The sequence below is a fragment of the Chironomus tepperi genome, unplaced genomic scaffold (genome assembly GCF_022539635.2).
Source record: "Chironomus tepperi strain 1889 unplaced genomic scaffold, CSIRO-AGI_Ctep_v1 contig_309, whole genome shotgun sequence".
NCBI lineage: Eukaryota > Metazoa > Arthropoda > Insecta > Diptera > Chironomidae > Chironomus > Chironomus tepperi.
Window position 1 is genome coordinate 3,245,736 of NW_027226431.1, and position 22,062 is coordinate 3,267,797.

Here is a 22,062-nt window from a genome sequence, read left to right on the forward strand (position 1 = left end):
TTTATGTCTTCAACAGCTTTAATTAACAAAATTTTTATCATTTCAGAGCCAACTAGATAAAATATGTCGATCCAATAATGATTATGCTAATGTCAAGTCATAAATAAAGTAGAAACTATAGCAATAAATAAAGCCTTTACGTCATTTATGGGAACTAAGGGATTATTGTTTACATTTCCTTAGCATTAACATATAAAATATTAATAACAATCGAAAGAAGCACAAAATCATTGATAGAAACGATAATTTATATGTAGTCTTATTTAGCACATTCAAAACGGAAAGTAATGTAGTCATATAATTAATGTCGTTCAGTCGGTATTAAGCATTCGCGTCGAAAAGAAGTGGAGAAAAGCATCGGAAGACTTTATTTTGGAATTTTTTATATTGCGACACAATTTTATAGACAGTGATAACAGAAACAGTTTACTGGATCATTGTGAAACATGGATGATGATAAATTTGTAGATATTAACAGCAATTGCGACGCTGGCGATGATCGTTTTGTCGAATTACGAGGTAATTTTTGCTAATTGGATCTTTTGCACTTATAAATTATTGATTTTTTTATCCTATTTTCCCAATAGACTTCTTTATGCGAGAATTTTGTAAGCGGCCTGAATTCTTCGTTAGAGTTCCAGGACGAGTTAATCTAATCGGTGAACATGTCGATTATATGGGATTTCCGGTCTTACCAATGGTATGTAAATTAATTTAACACGTACTTTATTGTTTTTGTTATCGGTGATAATGAAAAAATATATACATCGTAGGCAATTTCTCAAAACATTCTCTGTGCTGTTTGTCAAAATGATGACGACATCATTCAATTAAAAAACATTCAGTCTAAATATAAGGGTTTTAAATGCAGTATTAATCATATCAAAATTGATGTGCCAGCAAAAGGTACATATCCAGCATGGCACAACTACTTCCTGTGCGGAATACATGGAATTATTGAATATCTTCAGAAAATAGGAGAGGCACCAAGGAAAGGATTTTCAGTTGCTGTTAGTGGAAATATTCCACCTGCCTCCGGTTTGAGCAGTTCTTCTGCTCTCGTATGCTCAGCTACTTTGACCACGGCTTTTGTCAATAATGTCCCATTGAATAAACAGTTACTTGCTACGATTTCAGCATCTTGTGAAAGATATATTGGGTATGCCTTTCTCTAATTTCTCTAATTTGCATAAATCTTCCATAATCACATTTTTGACAATATTTTAGCACTCAAGGTGGTGGTATGGACCAAGCCATAGCATTTCTCGCTAAAAAAGGATGTGCTCAATACATTGAATTTAATCCAGTTAGAGCAACGCCCGTAAAATTACCAGAAGATTCAGTTTTTGTTATTGCAAATTCGCTATCGGAAGCAAATAAGGCAGCAACATGCGACTTTAATCAACGCGTTGTCGAGTGCAAAATTGCCACAAAATTATTGGCAAAACTGACAGATCGTCCATGGCAAGATGTTGATAAAATGATTCAATTACAGTCAGAAATACTCGATGTTGAGTATGAGGAATTTGAGCTTCTTGTAAAGAAGCATTTAACGAAGGATGTTTACACAAAGGCAGAATTAATGGAAATTTTCCATCTCAAAGAGCATGAATTTAATGAGAAAATGCTCACAGCAAACACGAAAGATTCAAAGGAATTTAAACTTCGTCAGCGAGCTCTTCACGTTATTCAAGGTAAATTTATCTAATCACTTTAAGAATCGTCGTTCTATTTTAATCCTCTTATCACTAATTCTAATAAGAGTGCATTCGTGTTGATCACTTCTGTAAAATTGCTAATCAAACTGATGAGGATGATGAAGAAGACGCAATAGAACAATTATCGGAATTACTAACTAAGTCACATAATAGCTTAAAAACGCTTTATGAATGTAGCCATCCAAATCTTGATGAACTCGTCAATATTTCCAAGTCATTTGGCGTTGGAGCACGTTTGACAGGTAATTATTGGCAAATAAATTCAGCCTTTATGTAATCCAATAATAAATATTTGTTTATTTACTGTGCATTTACAGGCGCTGGATGGGGCGGATGTATTGTTGGACTAACAGACTCTATATCAACATGTGATAAATATATTGCAACATTAAGTGAATCTTATTATGATAAAATACCACATAGTAAAAATTTAGATCTCAATGAAGTCGTTTTCGCTACGGAACCACAAAATGGAGCTGAAATTTTTATCGCTGAATTTTCTTAAACTTAAAAGTTCGTCGACTCGTCTTATACATTAAGGTTTTTAATCTAGACGTCATTAAATGATAAGATACGTTTTTAAAAACAAAGTGAAATTTTTTTGATGTAGCACAGAGTGTCCAGCATATGTGTAGCTTGTTGTTGAATAAGTAGCTCAATTCGAGAGCATCAAAGCCATAGCAGCAGGACCAAAGATTTCAAATTCAACAAGCATTTAAGGTCCACAAAGAACAGTCAATTTATCGTACAAATAAATCACATCCTGGACACTCTGCTTAACTAGATCAGTTTAATGATCCGAAATTGCCAGTTTACCAATAGAATTGAGTAATTAATTCCGCACAAGAAAAGTCATTGATGTAGCTATGAATATTCACGTTCCACATAACCGAGACATGATCGCTAGCATGTCACTTATTCCTAAACGATTTTAATTCCTTTTTCGATAAGACTTTTTCTACATAAATTAATTTTTTATATCTTGACGAAAATTTTTAGCCATTTTTCATGTAGGTAGATTTTCTTACTTATAGTACATTCTTACTACTTTATAAGGTTTTAAAGACCAAAATTATCAAAATTTATTGAGACTTGTCTTCTTATCTAAACTTAAAGTTTTTAAAAATTACGATGGAATAAAAAGGATTCTATGATATACAAATATTTATTAAGATGCATGCTTTGTACCTTTTTCTTTCTTCTTTAACATTTACCTGATGTGCATGTTATGTATGTGCAAAATAAATAATAAAATAATAAAAATTCAACTTCGGAACCAAACAGAAGAATGTCTTGTATTGTTGAATATTAAAATTTATTGGAATTTTAGTCCATCTTCATATAGGAATGCATGGGTTATTTAATCCATTGTTTGTATGCCGTCTGTCAAAAATTTGAATTTTTCTTTATCATCGTTCAGTAATCAAATCTTCATTTTAGTTCAGTTTTAATCTAAAAATAACGTTATTTTCAAAAAAATTCAAATTCTAAAAAACCGTTAAAAATGACTCAAGATTCCAGTTATTGATTAAAATTCAAATTCTAAAAAACCGTTAAAAATTATAATTCCTATTTCATAAAATTCTAAACCTCCATTAACCATAAATGAAGCCAACAATGAACGACTCCTTTGAGAATCCACAACTCTACATAACCACAGCCATCTTATCTATAAATTGCCCGTCCTTAGCTTCTAATTTATTCGAAACATGACAAATGTGACCACAAAATTTTATTAATATGTTAAATACAATAAAACATAATTTATTCCTTTATAAGCCTCTTTTATAATCATGTTTATGGTGGGACTTATGCAATAAATTATCACAAGTTATCGGAACGACTTATGAATTTTGAATAAGGGGCGAGTAAATTACGTATAAAATGTCTTTAATATTATGATGAACATTAGTTGATCAATTATTGCTAATATTCACGAACCAAGTGTAACGGAAGTTTGATATCTAATTATTGGGTATTGGTCAAGTATTGTTGATGGGAAGTTGTTTGAAGAAGTTCAGTGAAAAGCGCATAGAAGGTAAATTTGGAAATTTAACGAATTTTTGAAGTTTGAATTTTAACGGTCATTTGTATTTTGAATCTGATGAACTGAAGTGAATTGAACTTTAAGGCGACGATTTAAAAGTAAATCCATAGGATTAATAATAAATCCATCGGATTATGTAAAAGTTTAAGACATGTTGCATTAAAATCTCAAGAAATTCAATTTGTACTTGACATAAAAGCTTACAAAAGGCTTAATATAATAATAATTCCTTTTATCTCCTATTAAATGGAAAATATTGTTAATGCCTGTGGAAAAGCTTTTATAAGTGCTTTATTTGCGCTCTAAATTCCTTCTAAGCCATATACAAATGCAGTAGTTGATAAATGTGCATTAATGCTGAATAAATATTCTTGACATAAAAATAACTCATTGAATTTTTTTTTTATTATATCCGATTTACGTTCCCATTCAAATCAGTGTGAATGTGCTGCTCAGTTGTAAATCGTTATTATGACAAATATAAAATCTGATTTTTTTTTTCATTAAAAAATTGATAAATTGGAACTGAATTCTTAATATCCTTTTATAATTAATTTTTAACATAGCAATCAAAATTAATTTCTAGTAAATTTGTCATTTAGCCTGAACAGCAGTACATATTTATTTCCTGACTGAAAAAGTAATTATTAGTGTAATTCATAATTTATTTAGGTTGTTAGCTCTATGAATAAATCACTATTGATTTTCATCAAAATAAAGTAAGGAACAAGCAGTTCAATGGCTTTGAGAACGACATTTGAAAAGAATTCCCAAAAAGTATTTAACGGTTTTTTTAGATTTAAATGAACTGAACTGAAATTAAGTTTGAACTACTGAACGTTTTTTGTGATTTTTTTTTGAAAATGACCGTTATTTTATTTGTCAAAAAATTCAAAATACCAGATTTGAAATAAAATTTAACGGCTTTTGATTTCACTAACATTGACCGAAATTATACATTATTAGCAACAGGATTTATCCAAAAATTGCTCTTAATTAATTGCCATCATGTAAATTAAAAAATTAAACATTTATTAATGATTCGTAATATTCACAACATGTCCATCCATTAATAATTTTAGGTTTTTAAATAAATTGAGTGAAAAATGTCCCCAAAAACATTACTAAAGGAAATAAAATATATTTTAATGGAACCAATTTTAAAATTCACCAGCACATTTTACAGTAAATTAAGCATCATTCATCCTTTGTGAAATTTTCTCTTATGAAAAACTTTTCAATTTTTATATGAATTAAAAAGTAATTTAATGACATTCATCCTGAAAAAGCATGCAAAATGGGGATGTGCCGGAGACGAAAAACTTTGCATTATTAAATTGTATTTCAATGCTGAGAGAGAGAAAAAACTTCTTGTGAGGAACTTTACGTTTACCGCATTATCCTGGCATCCTTTTTCTGTATGAGTAGCTTTAATTAATAGCAAACAAGTCACTTACCTTCTCCACATTCATCTACGGTTTTCAACCATGAAACTTTAATACTTCTTAGCACATTTTTGAAGGTAATTGAGGCTTGCACAGGCGTTTTGAGACTGGGTGTCTTTATTATATCATTCGTATAAACATATATTATTAATTAACGTAGACAAGCTTCACATTGATGAGTCAAAAACATAAACATATTTAGCAGACTGTTCATTGAAATGATCCAGCAACATTGCCCATTGCTTTGAATTCAAATTGTTCCAATCCTTAGCCGTTTCACGTAAGATTTTGTAATTCCTGCAATTATTAAGTCACATGATCATCTTATCAAATTAGACATCTACCTTCAAATACTCACGATTTAATGAATTCAATTGAATTTCTTAGTAAATCAGTGTGATTGTAACGATCAGCCACGAAAAAATATTCCAAAGCATTTTCGATTGACAAATTTTCATTCATTCTTGCCAAACAAATGCTCTTCAGCTCATCTAGTCCGTATTTTTGAGCACCATACAACACTTTTGCTGCCAAAACATCAATGGAACAAACAGATTTCGTGTAAATGTATCGCAGAATTTCAATCATTGCTTTTCCATCAATATCTGGAACTTCAACAACTAAATCCTTTGCCTCTCGCATTCCAGTGAACATGACGTTCATGACTGGTGAATATGCAGAACAGATTAAGCGATGTGCTGGAATCTTTTCACCATCAGAACAGATGAAGATAACATCAGAAAATGCCTTAGAATCGTAACAGTCTTTGATCACATTCATTAAAGCAGCACTATTACATGGTATAGCTAAAGTATGACTTTTTGCTTCTTTCTTCTTTCCCTGAGACAGTTCCATCTGAAAGAAATCGTTCATTACTAGATCTGTAATTTAAAATTTGCTGGATATCACCTTAAAGTGTATGATTAATGTATCATTCTCTAAAGATTGAAATTCAGCTTCGGCAATCAATCTACGCGATAGCAATTGATTCCATCGGAATCCATCTTTTAGTGCTGTATAGGTTTTTTCCTCAGAACGTTTTATAGTCAAACCATCGGATATTGGAATTTCCACACAAAGTTTTACATTGATCTCATCAATACCTGGATTGTTCTTATTGCAATAAAGATCGATTCCATTAGAATTATTAAAACTTAGAAAAATACTCCTGTAAATTGCTTTAATTAGCATTAAATAGTCATTTTAATTACTTTTGTTTACCATTCTGTTTGAATCCTTCCTAAAGAAACGCTAAAATCAGGCGTACGCAAATTCTTCCTTCCATCCATGTATTTATTGACATTCTGTGTGAAATTTTGGATCCTCCACGTATATTCTTGACATTTTTTAGTCATTATTCACCAGGAAAGCAGAATCTTTCACAAAAAGACTAAAAAATTAAATTTTTACAATCTTTTAAATCCCTACAAATGTTTTTATTTGGATTTGCATTTGTAAAGTTTCAAAATTTGAATTTTCAAAAACCGTTAAATTTAAATGCGTTTCATACTGAAAACAGGATATTTAACTTCCCTGTACATTACAATTATGTGCATTTAAAGCCTTCATTTTCACGTCCAAACCATCATAAAGTATATATCCCTTTTATACTACCGACATGGACTGAAAGATGAAAGAAAGGTAAGGTATCAAATTATATAAATATTTATAGCTCAAAGCATCTATCCAATTGACATTTTATTTGAATTTATTGCCTGTAGTTATCTTTACATTGTAATGTACTTATTTTATTGATTTCGTATAGGATGTATAGACATAAAAAAAGATTATTTTTGTCATGTATATCTCAAAAGTACGTGAACCGTATTCAATCATCAATGAATTGGATGGGATGGGAGGCTTGTTTAAGACAATCATGTATTTTTTCAACCCCTTTTGTATATCTGAATGAGGAAATTTAACAATGGATATAAAAAGACCTGTGGCTTCAGAGTGACATTTATGTCTTGTAGTTTTGCTTTATTTCCTAACAAATATGAGTTCTAAGCCAATCTGTGAAGAAATTTAGAATTTATTTTTCAATAGTTTTTGTTAATTTTAAATAAAAATTAATTAATTCAGGAATTGAGGATGGATAGAAATGTTGAAAAGTACATTTGTTTAACGGTTATTTGAAATTCAAAATTTAACGAATTTAGCAGCTTTTTATGAATTCAAAATTTTAACGGTTTTAAACGCTCACATTTAATAAAGCGACGCGTTATTTTGAAAATAGACCGTTAGAAAATTAAATAAATTTCATTTCTTAATCATTTGAATTCTCATTCATCCATATCAATCCCTGAACCATCTCATTAATTGCCATAACAAGCAACTCACCTAAAAAATATTAAATTTTCACAGTTGATTATTACATTTCTTTTCTATATATCTTCAATTTTATACTGTTCAATATCTGAACCTATATGCTTTATCAAAATATGCAATACGAAATATAATAGGCTTATTGACTTATTAAGGAACAATTTCGAAATATATATATAAAAATATGATCAAATCTATCAAAAATAAAATTAATTAAATTCTTCTTCGTTGAGTAATTATCCATCTTATGACTAATAAATGTTCTTCGGCAACTTTCAATTATTTCTATAAATATAAATATATGTATATGCAGATAGAAGTTATTGTCAATATGAATCTCTTTTTTTAAATATAGAAATAAAATCTTTCATAAAGAAAACTGTAGCTGATTTATAATACTAAGCGCGATCGTGACTTAGATAAACGATTTGATGAACGTCCATCGCCAGTCCAACTTTTCGATTTAGCACGGAAATGCTTATATTCATTGCTATAACTTGTATCCAACATTGGACGATATAAGTGTGGTTCACATAAGTCGCTATTAGATTGAAAGAATTCTTTGTAGCCGCCGTGTAATAAATAAATTTCTGGATATTGAAGTGTTGGATATGGACTGGACATACGATCGTGATTTCTCAAAAAACGCGACAATTTTGGACCACGTTCAGATGAAAATTCACAGTGAAAAATGAGAATGTTACGATTCTCGCCGTCGATATTTGTAACTTCCTGCGACTTTTTATTGACTAATTCTTCAATAATCTGATCTTGGGTGTATAAGTTAATTGCACCTTTTATATGACCTCCTTCATATTCATATGGATAACGGCAATCGATAATCTTATAGGATGAAACACAATCATCAAATCCGCCCAACAATAAGCTTCGCATTGTATCAGCAGAAATTGATCTGAGATCTTTATGACGACCGTCGATGAATGGCAGACAGAATTTCTTGCTAAAATCTCCAATTAAATCTTTATCATCTGAAGAACGCGATAATGCGTCCATAATTGAGGCTGCATCATTCATTGAGACTGTTTTCCTTAAGGTCGGACGCTTTACTTGTAGTGGCACTATTGATGATATTAAATCCTCGTCCTGTTCGCCTTTATGTCGTTTACTTTGTGTTGGATTTACTGTTGGTGGTTCTGGACGTTTAAATGAAACTGGTGTGCCACGATTACTTCCAAATGATGACACATTCTCATTTATTGTTGCCAAACATTGACGATCAGGTGCTGGAAATAACGATGAAGTACGAATCATTTTAAACATGTCATTTTCTGTTGATTTATCCATGTCAGTGCACTTTTGCGTTGAATTTGTCTTTTTGCTTCCGGGCGATTTCAAGTTTTTCACATCCTTACACAACAAAGAACACATATCACTTGGCATTTGTGTTTCCTCATCTAAATTTTCCATTTCCATTAATTCTAAATATTCATCTTCCATTTCGTTAGATTCATTTGATCCTGATGAAATGCTGTCATAAAGTTTAAATCCATTACCTAAACGACTGCTCCCAGTAGACGTTATTGTATATTTTGATGGTGTTCGATCGGCACTTTCTGATGGTGATGATTTTTTTGGGCTGTTTGGTTCAACCAATGTCAATAGAGGTGCCGTAATTTGGTCTCTTATTTTACTTTGCTCATCCGATGATATATTTTCACCATTCAATTTAACACCATAGAACGGACGATTTAATGGATAAAATGACATGTCGTCATCCTCATCATTATGTAAATCAGATTGCAAATCGAAATTAATATTTTGTGGTGATATAAGAGGTCGTCGACTTGGATTTCTTGTGATTGGTGAATTTTCAACTGATGTAACAATTTGGGAAATTAAATCTTTGTTGTCAATTATCTTGTCATTATTATTTAATGCCGTTTTGTCTTCATTGATGTTAGTTTCGCACATTTCAGGTGATTTGTGAAGTTTTGGTGTAGCTATTTTTGAGATTCCTAATCGAAATGCTAAATTGGACATTGGAGACTGGAAGTTTAAAAGAAAATCATTAGAAATGGTTCATTCAAGCTACTCAAGCTAGACATACCTCTATCGAATAGTTGTTTGAATCACTGATTTCATTACTAATTTTCATAATTAGTGCGCTTTTTTGTTCTTGATTTTTTTCTACATGAAAATTCATGTTTGCTGCAATTTCGTTATTTTCTGTCATTATTTCTTGAAATTCTCGCTTATCTACTTTGTCACACTGCGTAGTCATCACTTCTGACTGAAGTAAGTGTTTAAATTGACTTATAAACTAATTATTCAAAAATCAAGAACAATTTTCTTTACTGAGAAATACGGCATGTAAATATTGAAAAGGTCGATTGCTATTGAGATGATTTTGAAACCCTTTTATACGTTAAAAAGTTAAATAAAGTAGGAGGGAAAATCTCAATGAAAATTCAGGTAACGGTGGGAAATTTTTTAAACTTATTCAATATTTTGACAAAACCTTTGTAAACAATGAGTTTTCCTACTAAACATTTATATTGCTAATTAACAATTATTTCAGGTACCAAAGCAGCCGAATAGAGTCATAATATTATGTATTATATTCCAATTGCAATTGAGCAGGTAGTTTTCGACTGTAAACAGCATTTTTCATTGGATTTAGTATTTAAAATTTTTCGGTGAAATTTCGATGAAATTTCGGAGATTATTTTTAAAATATGTTTGACCGTTAATGATTTTGACCAGAAAAATTTATCAATACAATGCAAAAGCTGATAACGCCATTACCCAGACATAACTATTTTGTCGTGTGGATACCGAAAATATCAGTCAGAAAGCCAACATTTGATAATCAATCTTGTAATTACGACAAGTGATAAGACCATTTATTGCTCTCAATAGTAGCAAAACGTGAGCACTCAAAAATGTTATCTGACAATTTACTTTAGTTTAATTTTGTTCCTCAATGAGTTGAAACATGAGATTTACACTTCTGTTATTGACTGTTTTATTTAGTTCCATTAATTTAATTGATGCCAATATAAATGATTCAAAATGTGATGCACAACTAGGATATTTCAGTCAGGCATTATCAAAACGCGAAAGGTGGTCAATCGATTGTGAGTCATACGTCAAACATACCTAATATTGATCTAATATTAACGTCATATGTTTTAGTGCTGGATTCATGGTCAAAGTTCCAATCAGGCGTGTCGTCCGGAAATTTTGTAGATTTAGGTCATTTTGATCAATGCATACGATTTGTCCATGACTCGAAAGACTCAAATATCGACGTAATCAAAGGACAGCATTGTATGATTTATTATCGAGCAACAGCAAATGCATCGATTCATGAAAATTATGGAATATTTGATTGGCGTGAAGTGTAAGTCATCTAATGTCCTTCAATTATTGTGATGACATTAATCAATCATTAATATTGCAAAATATTTAAGTGGATCTGCATTGCGTGATAGAAATTTGAGATTGGGAGGTGCTGTTTGTTTACCAGCATCATGTTCAACGACTAAAATAAGGCAATTTGTTAACGAGACAGTTCTTGCATCTGCTGATTTGGTTATCACAAACGATTACGATCAATCAATGTTTTGCAGCACAAATGATCCAATTCCATTCGAAACTATTGACATTGTTGCTATGTATGTAAAGGATATTATCCTCTTCTCAACCACAGATAAGCTTCAGGATTTAAAAAATCATTTTTTTATTTGACAGAATAATTGTATCGATTTTCATTCTGTTACTGATATCGAGCACGACATATGAGATCTACATGATTCACAAAAACCGTATGTGCTTTATTTTTATTTATTTTATCAGCCATAACACACACAGATCTCGGTCTGAATGAAAACATTTTTCTTTTTCGCTCATAAAATAGAAACTCCATGTGAACTTCTTTCCGCCTTTTCAATCTACAAAAATGGCAAAAAATTGTTTGACACGAGACGTGGACATTCGAAGAGTATTATCCACTGCCTCCCTGCCTTGCGAACTCTCTCTATGTTCCAAATTATGTTAGGTGAGTGTATTAGATGAAATGATGAGCATTTATCATATGAAGGCATACAAATAAATTTAAAGCACACTTCGAGACCAACAATCATATCCATAGTAATCATATGGACATGATTGTACACATTTGTTCAAATATATGCATGTCCTGGTGTTTCATCTACCTATAAAATGAATTAAGCATTTTGAATAAAAAGTACCACATTTTACAGGTCACAGATATGGTTGGACTCGTGGCTTTCCGAATATAAATACAAATGATTTTACTGTGGATGGCATATGGCACAAAACAATTTGGTCAGCTATAGTCAACATTCATCCGATTGCCGTTGATACATTTTTCGTACTCGGTGGATGTTTACTGGCTCGGTCTATTTTTAATTCAATTGAAAAGTAAGTTGTGGGACACATTTTGATGATTGAAATAATATTTTAAAGGATGTATGCTTGTGCTTATTCAACTCTAGAGGCAAATTTAATATTCCTAAAATGTATTTGCATCGCTATATGCGTGTGATGCCCGTTCTGGCATTTTTAATATTAATTGTGGTATCGATTTTCAAAATGTTTGGCGATGGACCTTATTACCAATTTACGACGAGAATGGCGCAGATAGAAAGTTGTAAGCAGTACTACTGGGCAGCATTACTTCATATACAAAATTATTACGTTCCTTTAGAAGGAGTAAGTTGATGAAATCTCATAAATCATAATAACATTACACAATTTTTTTTTATATATCTAGTGCATCCAGCCATCGTGGTATTTGAGTGCAGATTTTCAGCTTGTTTTAATCTCTCCATTGCTAATGTATCCAGCTTACAAATATGGTTGGAAATTCATGTGGATTTTTCCATGCTACATAATTGGAATTGTTGCGTGGATTTTCACAGCCGCAATGATACACGAATACAAGCCAGCACGACTTTTGATGTTTGTATCATGAACAGAGAAGTATAAACTTTTTTGGTTTCAGGGTTGGATATTTTGATTGAGGGAGATTTATGCTAGGGATGAAATGGGATTAGTGAACTGTAAATGTTCAATTCTTACTAAAATGAGCTTTATTATGTGTCAAAGTCAAGAAAAAGTTTCTTAGGTAAATTCTAGAGCAAACCATGTCATATACTCAAGTAGGGTGAATTTAAATTTGAGGATCAAATCTTCACCCTATCTCTTGCTGGGAATTTACGAAACAAAAATCCCTATGTAGAGCTACATCTCCCAGTACTCAAGTATTAAGGATTCTGGAGACCGAGACCAAGACTTTCCAGTCCCGATATTAGTTGAGACTGAGATATCGAAGAATTCATTTGTAGTCTTGGTCTTGGTTTTGGGTTGCCACATTCTTCTTTACTATGAGATTTGCATAAAGAACAGACCTCAAGTCAAGGGTGACGTCAAGACCTTCTTTAGCAACCAGACCGTTAAAAAATTAGCTTATAGCCAAGCTGATTTCATACAATTAGCTTAGAGATTGCTTAAAAAACTCTGATAGCTAGGGACTTTATTCCAACTCTGTCTCAAGAAATTCCTTTTGAATATTTTTAGGCCATACGATGTTGGTCTGCAATCTGCAGTAGATTTTTATTTTCCCACACACATAAGGTACGTAATATACAGCAAATTCAGACTTCTACAAATTCTAATGATTTCTTTCATGAATAATAGATGTGGGCCATGGCTTATGGGAGTTATGCTAGGCTATACGTTCTTTAAGCTAAACGGACGAAAGATTGAAGTACCAAAAGTAAGTTTCAGAGATATTTTCCACTAAATGACTTAAAAATTGAGTTTTTTTAGCACTTGAATATTATATTTTGGATCCTCACATTGGCAACATTGATTGGAGTCCTTATTGGATTATGGCCATTGCAAAATTATGAAAATAGCCCACCGCAATTTGTTCATGCACTATTTTTCTCATTACAACGCAATAGTTGGGGTTTAGCCATAACATGGATAATTTTTGCATGTGAAATGGGCAATGGTGGAATAATTGGAAAGTTCTTAGAATTGCCAATTTGGAAACCATTCGGACGAATGTCTTTGAGCTTTTATTTAGTTCACGGAATCTACTTTAGTTATCATGTCGGTAGAGGACGAGTACCTCACTACTTTGATGATGCTACATTGGTAACTGGAATTTGATTTTTGATAAATTGTGTCACTTACTTTGCTTCTTTTTCAGTTGCACATTTATGCTGGTGATATCATTGTATCAACAATATTGGCATCAATTCTTTATTTGACATTTGAAGAGCCATTCCTGATTGTGGAAAATTATATTTACAAAAGTATTGAGCAGAGAAAGGTCAAGGCAAAATCAATAAAGCATGAAGCGTGATACAATGCAGATATAGAGCTACTATCATAAAATTCAGTGACATTGTTATCATTTCATTATGTTGGTTCAATAACTTGCAATAAATCGTCAATAATTTGACAAAAACTTGCTGATATCCATTGTTGGTAATTGCGTTATTTGATAATTTGTGGATCCATTTAAGCATGCTTCTTTTACCGTCATAAAAGAGTCATTCAACTTACATACCAAATATTGATCTAACATTTGCGTCATTTATTTTAGTGCTGGATTCATTGTCATTGTTCCAATCAAGCGTGTCGTCCGGAAATTTTGTAGATTTAGGTCATTTTGATCAATGCATACGATTTGTCCATGACTCGAAAGACTTCAATATCGACGTAATCAAAGGACAGCATTGGATGATTTATTATCGAGCAACAGCAAATGCATCGATTCATGAAAATGATGAAAAGTTTGATTGGCGTGAAGTGTAAGTCATCTAATGCAGTGTTGATATCTTGCCTTTGACTTTGAAAAAGGCAAACTTTGCAAAGGCAATGAAAAGGCAAAGTTTCTTAAAAAAGAATCTTTCAAAGGCAGAAAAAAGGCAGCAAAATCTTCGCAAAGTCAAAGGCAATGCCTTTAATTTTTCAAAAAAAATTGAATTTTTGACAAATATAAAAATGGAAAAAATTTCAAAATTACATAAAATTATAGTTTATAATGACAGCTTAAATTTCCAATAGTTAAGGCACAAAAAAATCCATTTTTAAAAAAATTGCCTGCCTTTGCAAAGATTTGCCTTTGCCTTTGACTTTGCCTTGCAAAGGCAGAAAAAATTGCCTTTGCCTTTTTCTGCCTTTGAAAAAGGCAAAATCTTTGCAAAGGCAAAGGCAATGCCTTTTTCAAAGGCAATCCATATCAACACTGATCTAATGTCCTTCAATTAATGTGATGACATTTATCAATCATAAATATTTCAAAATATTTCAGCGGATCTGCATTGCGTGATAGAAATTTGAGATTAGGTGGTGCTGTTTGTTTACCAGCATCATGTTCAACGACGAAAATAAGGCAATTTGTTAACGAGACAGTTCTTGCATCTACTGATTTGGTTATCACAAACGATTACGATCAATCAATGTTTTGCAGCACAAATGATCCAATTCCATTTGAAACTATTGACATTGTTGCTATGTATGTATAGGATATTATCCTCTTCTCAACCACAGATAAGCTTCAGAAGGATTTAAAAAATCATTTTTTTATTTGACAGAATAATTGTATCGATTTTCATTCTGTTACTGATATCGAGCACGACATATGAGATCTACATGATTCACAAAAACCGTATGTGCTTTATTTTTATTTATTTTATCAGCCATAACACACACAGATCTCTGTCTGAATGAAAATATTTTTCTTTTTCGCTCATAAAATAGAAACTCAATGTGAACTTCTTTCCGCATTTTCAATTTACGTACGAAGAGTACTATTGAGTTTTTACTGTCTGCCTTTGTTTGATGACTCTATCAATGCTTTAAATAATGTTGGGTAATTGAGACAGCTGTGGAAATTTCTTTACACTATTTTCTGTGTCCTACAGTTCTGGTTTCACTCGTGGTTTCAAAAATTTAAATGATTATGCTGCGGATGGCATGTGGCATAAAACAATTTGGTCAGCTATGGTCAACATTCATCCGATTGCTGTTGATACATTTTTGGTTATCAGCGTGTGCTTATTATCACGTTTTGTATTTGAAGCAATTGAAAAGTAAGTCCAGCCATTCTACAGCTGAATAATTTTTGACATGATTTTTAATGCAACTCTAGAGGAAAATTTAGTATTCCTAAAATGTTTTGCATCGATACATGCATGTGTTGGATATTTAATATTAATTGTAGTATCGATACGAATCGTTCGGTGATGGACCTTATTATGAATTCTCAACACGACTAGGTCAAAAAGATAATTATTATTGGATATAATACTGTGTGGCATATTCAAAATTGTTTTAATCCATCGAAAGCAGCAAGCTAATTTTAAAATCGGGACTCAAAATACTTCATGTGGATAGATACATATTGAACATATTCCACCATTATGGTACTTAAGTGTAGATTCGTAACTTGTTTTAATTGGCGGAGCTTAGATGATGCAAATTGAACTCCGGTCAACAAAAGCTTTCATGACAGCCAAATGGCAACCGCATGTGATAATGGATATGGCAGTTAACATGAAAATTGCCACTTGGACATCATATGACAACCGACTAGCTGCCATGAATAATTTGTGTCGATCGGGAACCTATTACGAATAATGTATAAATTGAATAGTTGGACCTGATTGTTATGACGTTCAAATTTCATTCGATGACTTTCTGAAAATTTAAATAAAATAAATTTTCAGGAATTTCCAATTTTCATTATGTATTATTTTCTACATACGAATAATTGAATTGGATTGTATCCTTTGAAGAACTTTGAAATTCTTTCACATCAAATTTCACAGACAATCATTTTCTCATTGGATTGCATCAGTTGATGTATAGCAATAACATTGATAATTTTTGCATGTGAAATTGGCTATGACAAGATTATTGGTAGATTCTCAGAATTACCAATTTGAAGACCAAACGTTCAAATATCCTCAAGTTTCCATCTTGTTCAAACATTATCCATCAATGTACATAAAGGACATGTGACTCACTGCTTTTATGGATGCATCTTACATAATAGGTTTTGACTTTTGATGAATTTTGTTGCTCCAATTTTGCTTTCCTAGCTGCACATTTATGCTGATGACATCATTGTCTCAACAATATTGGCATCAATTCTTCATTTGACATTTGAAGTGCCATTTTTTGTTGGTACAAAATCACATTTACAAAATTATTAAGCAGAAAAAAAGTCAAATCACAATCATACAAAGAAGCAGCATGAACTAAACGACATCATTTATGCTTCAGTAGAAAAGTTTTTCAAAAAAACATTTTTCTTATGTGGAAAATTTTTGACATCAAATTTTTCTTTATTCTCTCATCTCGTGCATGTTCTCGTGTCATTGATTTGCTTATGAAAATAAAATGTTGTAAAAAAAGTTGCTTGACATGAAAGCTGTTGTGAAAAAAAAAATGTGCATAAACTCAATAAGCACGAATAGTTCTGCTGGAAAAATAGTGCATGTAGATTCATACAAAATATGCTAATACTCTACAAAGTATGCATGATTTTTGAGCTATTCTTGAAGTAATTTATTTCATATTTATTCAAATTATATTTATAAAAAATGAACATTACTTAAATGGAACAAAAAGGAATAGTTTAAAGGGTTTTACGGCACTCTGTGATTCAGTGATGGACAACTTGTATGCCACAGCACGCTGATTCTTACTTACTTACTGCATGATGTTCCTATGTGGAGCTTAGGTTAAAACAGAACGCCGACTCTGTTGCTGGCTGTCACCTAGTTTGTACAAATTCTCTGTCCGCAACACAGCATACTAGTGTGTAGCCAAAATTGTTGAAAATACCATGAAACGTATACCGTATGTGGTTATGCTCGAGGTTTATTACCAAGGTGTGTTGCGAAAAATAAAAGGTTGATCACCACTGGTCTAATTAAATGAAGTTGTGAAGGATATTGCTATTACATTGTTGCATGTTTGGAAAATGAAGGTGGAAAATGAAGGTAATGATGATGGAAATTTTGAGATTTATTTCTTTAAGTAGCTTATTGTTCCTTTTGACACTAAATGTTTCAAAAAGACACTGTAAGAGGGAAAAGTAGCTTGTGGATTTGAAAGTGATATAGGTGTATACAGTAGGGTTTCCAAAAACGGGAATTTTCCCGGGAATTCCCGGGAACGGGAACGGGAATTCCCGTTCTCGATTCCCGAAATCAGACGGGAATATTCCCGAATTCCCGTTTCTAAATAAAAATCATTTTAACCAAACAATTTTTGACCTAAAATTTTCAAATTTTAAAATTTTTCCATTAAAAATGTCTTATAATTAATCATTTAAAACTTAAATGTACCTAGATACATAATTTGTTGCAACCTTATTCAAATTTTATCAACTCAAAAATAGTTTAAAACCTTGAAGGAAAATTACCGGGATTGTTCCCGAAGGTCATTCCCGTTCCCGTTCCCGATTCCCGAAATTTCACGGGAACGGGAATTCTGGAATCCCTAGTATACAGTCAATATACAGTCAAAACAATCACAAAATGTAGTAAAATTCCCTTTTTATTAAACAATCACATCTAATTACACTGACAAATGACTAAGATAATTGATTCAAAATTCATTAAAATAGACGAACAGACAATAATGGTATTCTCCCTGCAACTTCAAAATATCCATCAATAAAGCCACAATTTACGGTTTAATATCGATCAAAGATCTCTTTCTAAAATGCTTGAAAATGTTCTTCATGAGTCCCCATGAAAAGAAGAAAATCAATTCCGTGAAGCCGAGTAAAGAGCACCCTAAGAGGACAATAAACACATTAAATATTTTGTAAAAACATCAGCTGTGTAGCAACAAAGAGAGAGCTTATTATAAATTTACCTAAAAAGAGCCCTCCTAATCCACCGATGTAAACTTTTTTTGTTGTACAGCACAAAAGATGAAAAAATAAAGTGATTTTCAAAACATTAAAGGATATTTACATATATTAGCATTTATGATAATATTTTTGCCATACCCAAAACATCAGAGAGACCAAAAATAAGTTCACGTTTGAGTTGAAGTTTTGGATAGTCGATGATTCCCCATTGTAGATTAGCTCCCAAAAACCACACACGAGATCTCTGTAAAATGGCTATTTTAGACAAAATTTTTATGGATATTCTGGTATTCAACTCACAATTGATTGCGTAAAGAAATTCGAATTGTCACAATTGGCCATACAGTCGCATTCAATCTTCTTCTTTTTGGACTTTAGCGTAATAATCTCATCTAAAAATAGTAGAGGGAATGTAGAAAGTTAGGGGTGCAAAGATAGGATGAGGTTAAAGCGATTTTTCCATGATTTGATTATAAAATGAATTTTTCTGGCATTTCTATGACAAAGGAGAGACATGGCATGAGTGATGGACAACTTTTTTTTCTGATGGCCCATAGCACACTTTAGCCCTAGAAAATTATTCGCTGGATAGAATAGGAACTAACCATTTATTAAACTATAAAACGAATTTTCTGCTACGGCACAAAGGTTGCCCATCACTGCATTCTATAATTTAGATGACTTAAGACTGAAGACGACCCATATGAGCACTTTATAAGCAACTAAAGGTTTCCATTGCAATGATTTGATAGCTACAGATAAAAGTTTCAAACTATATTTAATAAATTCGGGTCGAAGTAAGAAAATTCGAGTCACCTCGACTAACAATTCATGTATATGACCAACAAAGAATATGAGGAAGCAACTAGAGTTAATTATTTCCACTCCCAATTCCCCAAATATGTATAAAAATCTACTTCCACTGAAATTTATTCAATGACCATTAATTTATTCATGAAAATGTTTCTCATTTTGCTTCAATACCTTTCATTTTTCCGATACATCTCATGCCTTCAGGTCTGCATATCGGGTATCTCTTTCCATTTTTATCTATCAATTATTTTGCATATAATAAAAAGAAAAGGAAGGCACAAAAGGAAATTAAGGAGTTTCCTGTATTATTTATAATTCTGAATGGGTTCATAATTGATATAAATACCAAGGGATCTATAGAACCATGGAATACATTTGCATTCTCTCAGTGCCATTTTAAAGCGACACTGACTACGACACAAATTAAAGCTGTAGATTGCACTTGTCAACAACTCTTCGCTTTCATTTTCCAAACGGCAATTTCGCTGTGATGGTTTTAATCTGTTTTTGATGGAGATGAGAAAGAGAAGTAATTTTAATATAAAAATGGAACTAGATTGAGCTAGAGATAAGAAGAATAAAAAATTTCTAAATTGAATGTCAAGTGTAATGGTAAATTAAACTTTCTTCTTTGCATCCTCTGATGTCAAAATTTCCAATGCCAAAAATTCAACTGTTGTGTAATCAGTTTGTGGAAATCTGTGAATCTGTTTAGAAATGTCTGGTATTTCCATGGACGCATGAAAAAATACACTGTATGCTGTTGATAGATTCGTAAGTTGAGCGTAAATCTCACCGCTGTAAATTATCAAAAAAATCATAAAATTCCCAAAATTTAATTATTGATCGTTTACTTACTCTAGCGGATGTACAACTACTGTAGTATTTGGTTCAACCAAATCCCATCTATTGTCTTTCCAATAGTCATAGGAGTTGTAGTAGGCCGTTTTGGTATTGACTGCATCACAAATTCCACGTTCTATTGTGAAACATCACATGCATCCATGCAGACAAATGGGGAAATGAATTTATCGATTGAAATATTTTCATTTTACACTGCTGACAATGGCAGTCGTTCGCAAATGACGTCTATCATATTAATGGGGGGTTATAGACTGTTCTATGGTTGGTTACACTAAAGTGAGCCCTAGACATATTCTGCAATATACCAGAGTGACACAGCAAAGTTAATAGACCATCGCTAAGTCGCCATATTAATAGTAAAGCGCAAAATTTGCTCAGACAGTTCTGTGATGGCTGATTTTGACCTACCACAAAAAGCAAAATATCCGGTGTTTTGCATTGTGCCGCTCGGGTAGATTACAATGTTTGCGAGAAGGCTTCAAGCAATCAGATTAATCAAATAATTGTTTGAATAAAGCTCAAAGGTCGTCCATATGAATTCACTTGGAAGACACATGACTTGGGGCACTAGACTTACCTAAGTGTCAAGGTTAAGTCGGTCAATGTCTGAATTTTCTGTCATTTCTGTGCTTAGAGCCTTCCGCGTTTTCCTGTTCGGCTACAACAATTTACCCTATTTAATTTGAAAATTCTTCATTTCAAACAGCTCTAAACCAATCACTGCTGGAAGTCATTAGCAAACGACCCCTAACTCATCCTGCATTGAAACTGCTAGTGCATCAAGCTTGTTGCAGAAATATTTTAATAAAATTTTAATTCTTTTTCTCTCCCTACCTGTAATTATTCTTTGCAATATTAATTTATTCGACGTTCCGGATGATATTTCAGGATGAAATTCCCATTTCAAATCACTCATTAATTTTAAATATTCATTAGGTTTAATATTTCCTTCAATTCCCAGTGGGAAATCACTCATTGTCTCGTATGATATTAATGATAGATTTTTAATGAAATTTCTTGCATTTTCCTTCGATTCATCTGTTGGAAATTTTAATGGATTCTCTTTCAAATACTCCTCAAGCTTATCATCATCGATTTTTTTATCAGAGCAAACAGTCACTGGAACAAATAATTTAATTTATAATGTTTACATTTAATCGTATATCTTGTTATTCATCATACGACTAGGAAATGATGTATTCCAAGCAAATTTTGATCGATCCATTGTTATGACAGTGGGTGATGTCTGATAACGATGCCATGTATCAGATCCTAATTCAATAATTCCATAAACACCAACAGTTATGCATATTAACCAGATTAATCGCTCTAAGATGTTATTGCCACGCTTCACTAAGAATATAAATCCATGAACCGAAATTTCATGAAAGCTTTCAACAATCGTCCTCTGTACTTGCTTTAGTATTTCCATTGGAGTTGACAACTTGAAGATTTACTTTATATTAATGACATTACGGTAGCATGCACTTACATATATATACTATTTTTACTAAGCGATGGCTCAAAATGATATGATGGAAAATTGGATAATTAATAAGCATAATGAAAAATTCATTAGAACATGCTTCCACAGATGCTTACATACATGATGTAATTAGTTTTAATAATTTTGATGGAATGAATTGAGTTTTGTATGTATGAGACATGGAAAGATTGTTGGCTGTAGATTGTTTACTTTATGTAAATTTACTCTAAATTTTTTACATCGTAACTCACTGCTTTAGCGATGGAAATTGCTGGTGGCTTTAATATCAAGTTAGTACGGAATAGCTCCGCTGGTTGTAAGGGAATTCACTGTTTAATAATATCAAGCCAAAAATTGAAGAAACTTCTTTAAAATATGGCTCAGCTAAGAAATGTAGGACTACATATCCTGCATTTTAGGTGTGCAGACCTGTTTTTTTTGGTTGTACCTTATAGTTCGGTAAAGGATAC

The 22,062-nt window shown here is 32.1% G+C and overlaps 5 protein-coding genes across 5 annotated transcripts; 2 read left to right on the forward strand and 3 right to left on the reverse strand.

The window, feature by feature from the left end:
* Positions 1 to 198: 198 nt before the first annotated feature.
* On the forward strand, positions 199 to 2,961 carry Galk (N-acetylgalactosamine kinase). Its single transcript, XM_070643264.1, has 6 exons — positions 199 to 519; positions 588 to 700; positions 774 to 1,159; positions 1,228 to 1,694; positions 1,763 to 1,960; positions 2,036 to 2,961. Exons 1-6 carry the CDS (start codon positions 447 to 449, stop codon positions 2,221 to 2,223), a joined length of 1,425 nt encoding a protein of 474 aa, XP_070499365.1. The 5' UTR covers positions 199 to 446; the 3' UTR covers positions 2,224 to 2,961.
* Positions 2,962 to 5,377: 2,416 nt separating this feature from the next.
* On the reverse strand, positions 5,378 to 6,499 carry LOC139092792 (speckle-type POZ protein-like). The gene is made up of 4 exons (XM_070643323.1): positions 6,432 to 6,499; positions 6,120 to 6,378; positions 5,569 to 6,065; positions 5,378 to 5,507 (listed from the first exon to the last, which is right to left on the reverse strand). Exons 1-4 carry the CDS (start codon positions 6,497 to 6,499, stop codon positions 5,378 to 5,380), a joined length of 954 nt encoding a protein of 317 aa, XP_070499424.1.
* Positions 6,500 to 7,785: 1,286 nt separating this feature from the next.
* On the reverse strand, positions 7,786 to 9,850 carry LOC139092752 (M-phase inducer phosphatase-like). The gene is made up of 2 exons (XM_070643286.1): positions 9,604 to 9,850; positions 7,786 to 9,542 (listed from the first exon to the last, which is right to left on the reverse strand). Exons 1-2 carry the CDS (start codon positions 9,775 to 9,777, stop codon positions 7,926 to 7,928), a joined length of 1,791 nt encoding a protein of 596 aa, XP_070499387.1. The 5' UTR covers positions 9,778 to 9,850; the 3' UTR covers positions 7,786 to 7,925.
* Positions 9,851 to 10,483: 633 nt separating this feature from the next.
* LOC139092706 (nose resistant to fluoxetine protein 6-like) lies at positions 10,484 to 14,002 on the forward strand. Its single transcript, XM_070643222.1, has 12 exons — positions 10,484 to 10,633; positions 10,692 to 10,899; positions 10,970 to 11,173; positions 11,250 to 11,323; positions 11,416 to 11,556; positions 11,762 to 11,942; positions 12,017 to 12,233; positions 12,295 to 12,482; positions 13,101 to 13,157; positions 13,221 to 13,299; positions 13,353 to 13,685; positions 13,741 to 14,002. Exons 1-12 carry the CDS (start codon positions 10,492 to 10,494, stop codon positions 13,894 to 13,896), a joined length of 1,980 nt encoding a protein of 659 aa, XP_070499323.1. The 5' UTR covers positions 10,484 to 10,491; the 3' UTR covers positions 13,897 to 14,002.
* Positions 14,003 to 18,213: 4,211 nt separating this feature from the next.
* On the reverse strand, positions 18,214 to 21,887 carry ppk9 (pickpocket 9). Its single transcript, XM_070643011.1, has 10 exons — positions 21,289 to 21,887; positions 20,941 to 21,225; positions 20,101 to 20,221; positions 19,870 to 20,040; positions 19,589 to 19,743; positions 19,414 to 19,479; positions 18,730 to 18,821; positions 18,568 to 18,673; positions 18,432 to 18,464; positions 18,214 to 18,349 (listed from the first exon to the last, which is right to left on the reverse strand). Exons 1-10 carry the CDS (start codon positions 21,536 to 21,538, stop codon positions 18,240 to 18,242), a joined length of 1,389 nt encoding a protein of 462 aa, XP_070499112.1. The 5' UTR covers positions 21,539 to 21,887; the 3' UTR covers positions 18,214 to 18,239.
* Positions 21,888 to 22,062: the final 175 nt, after the last annotated feature.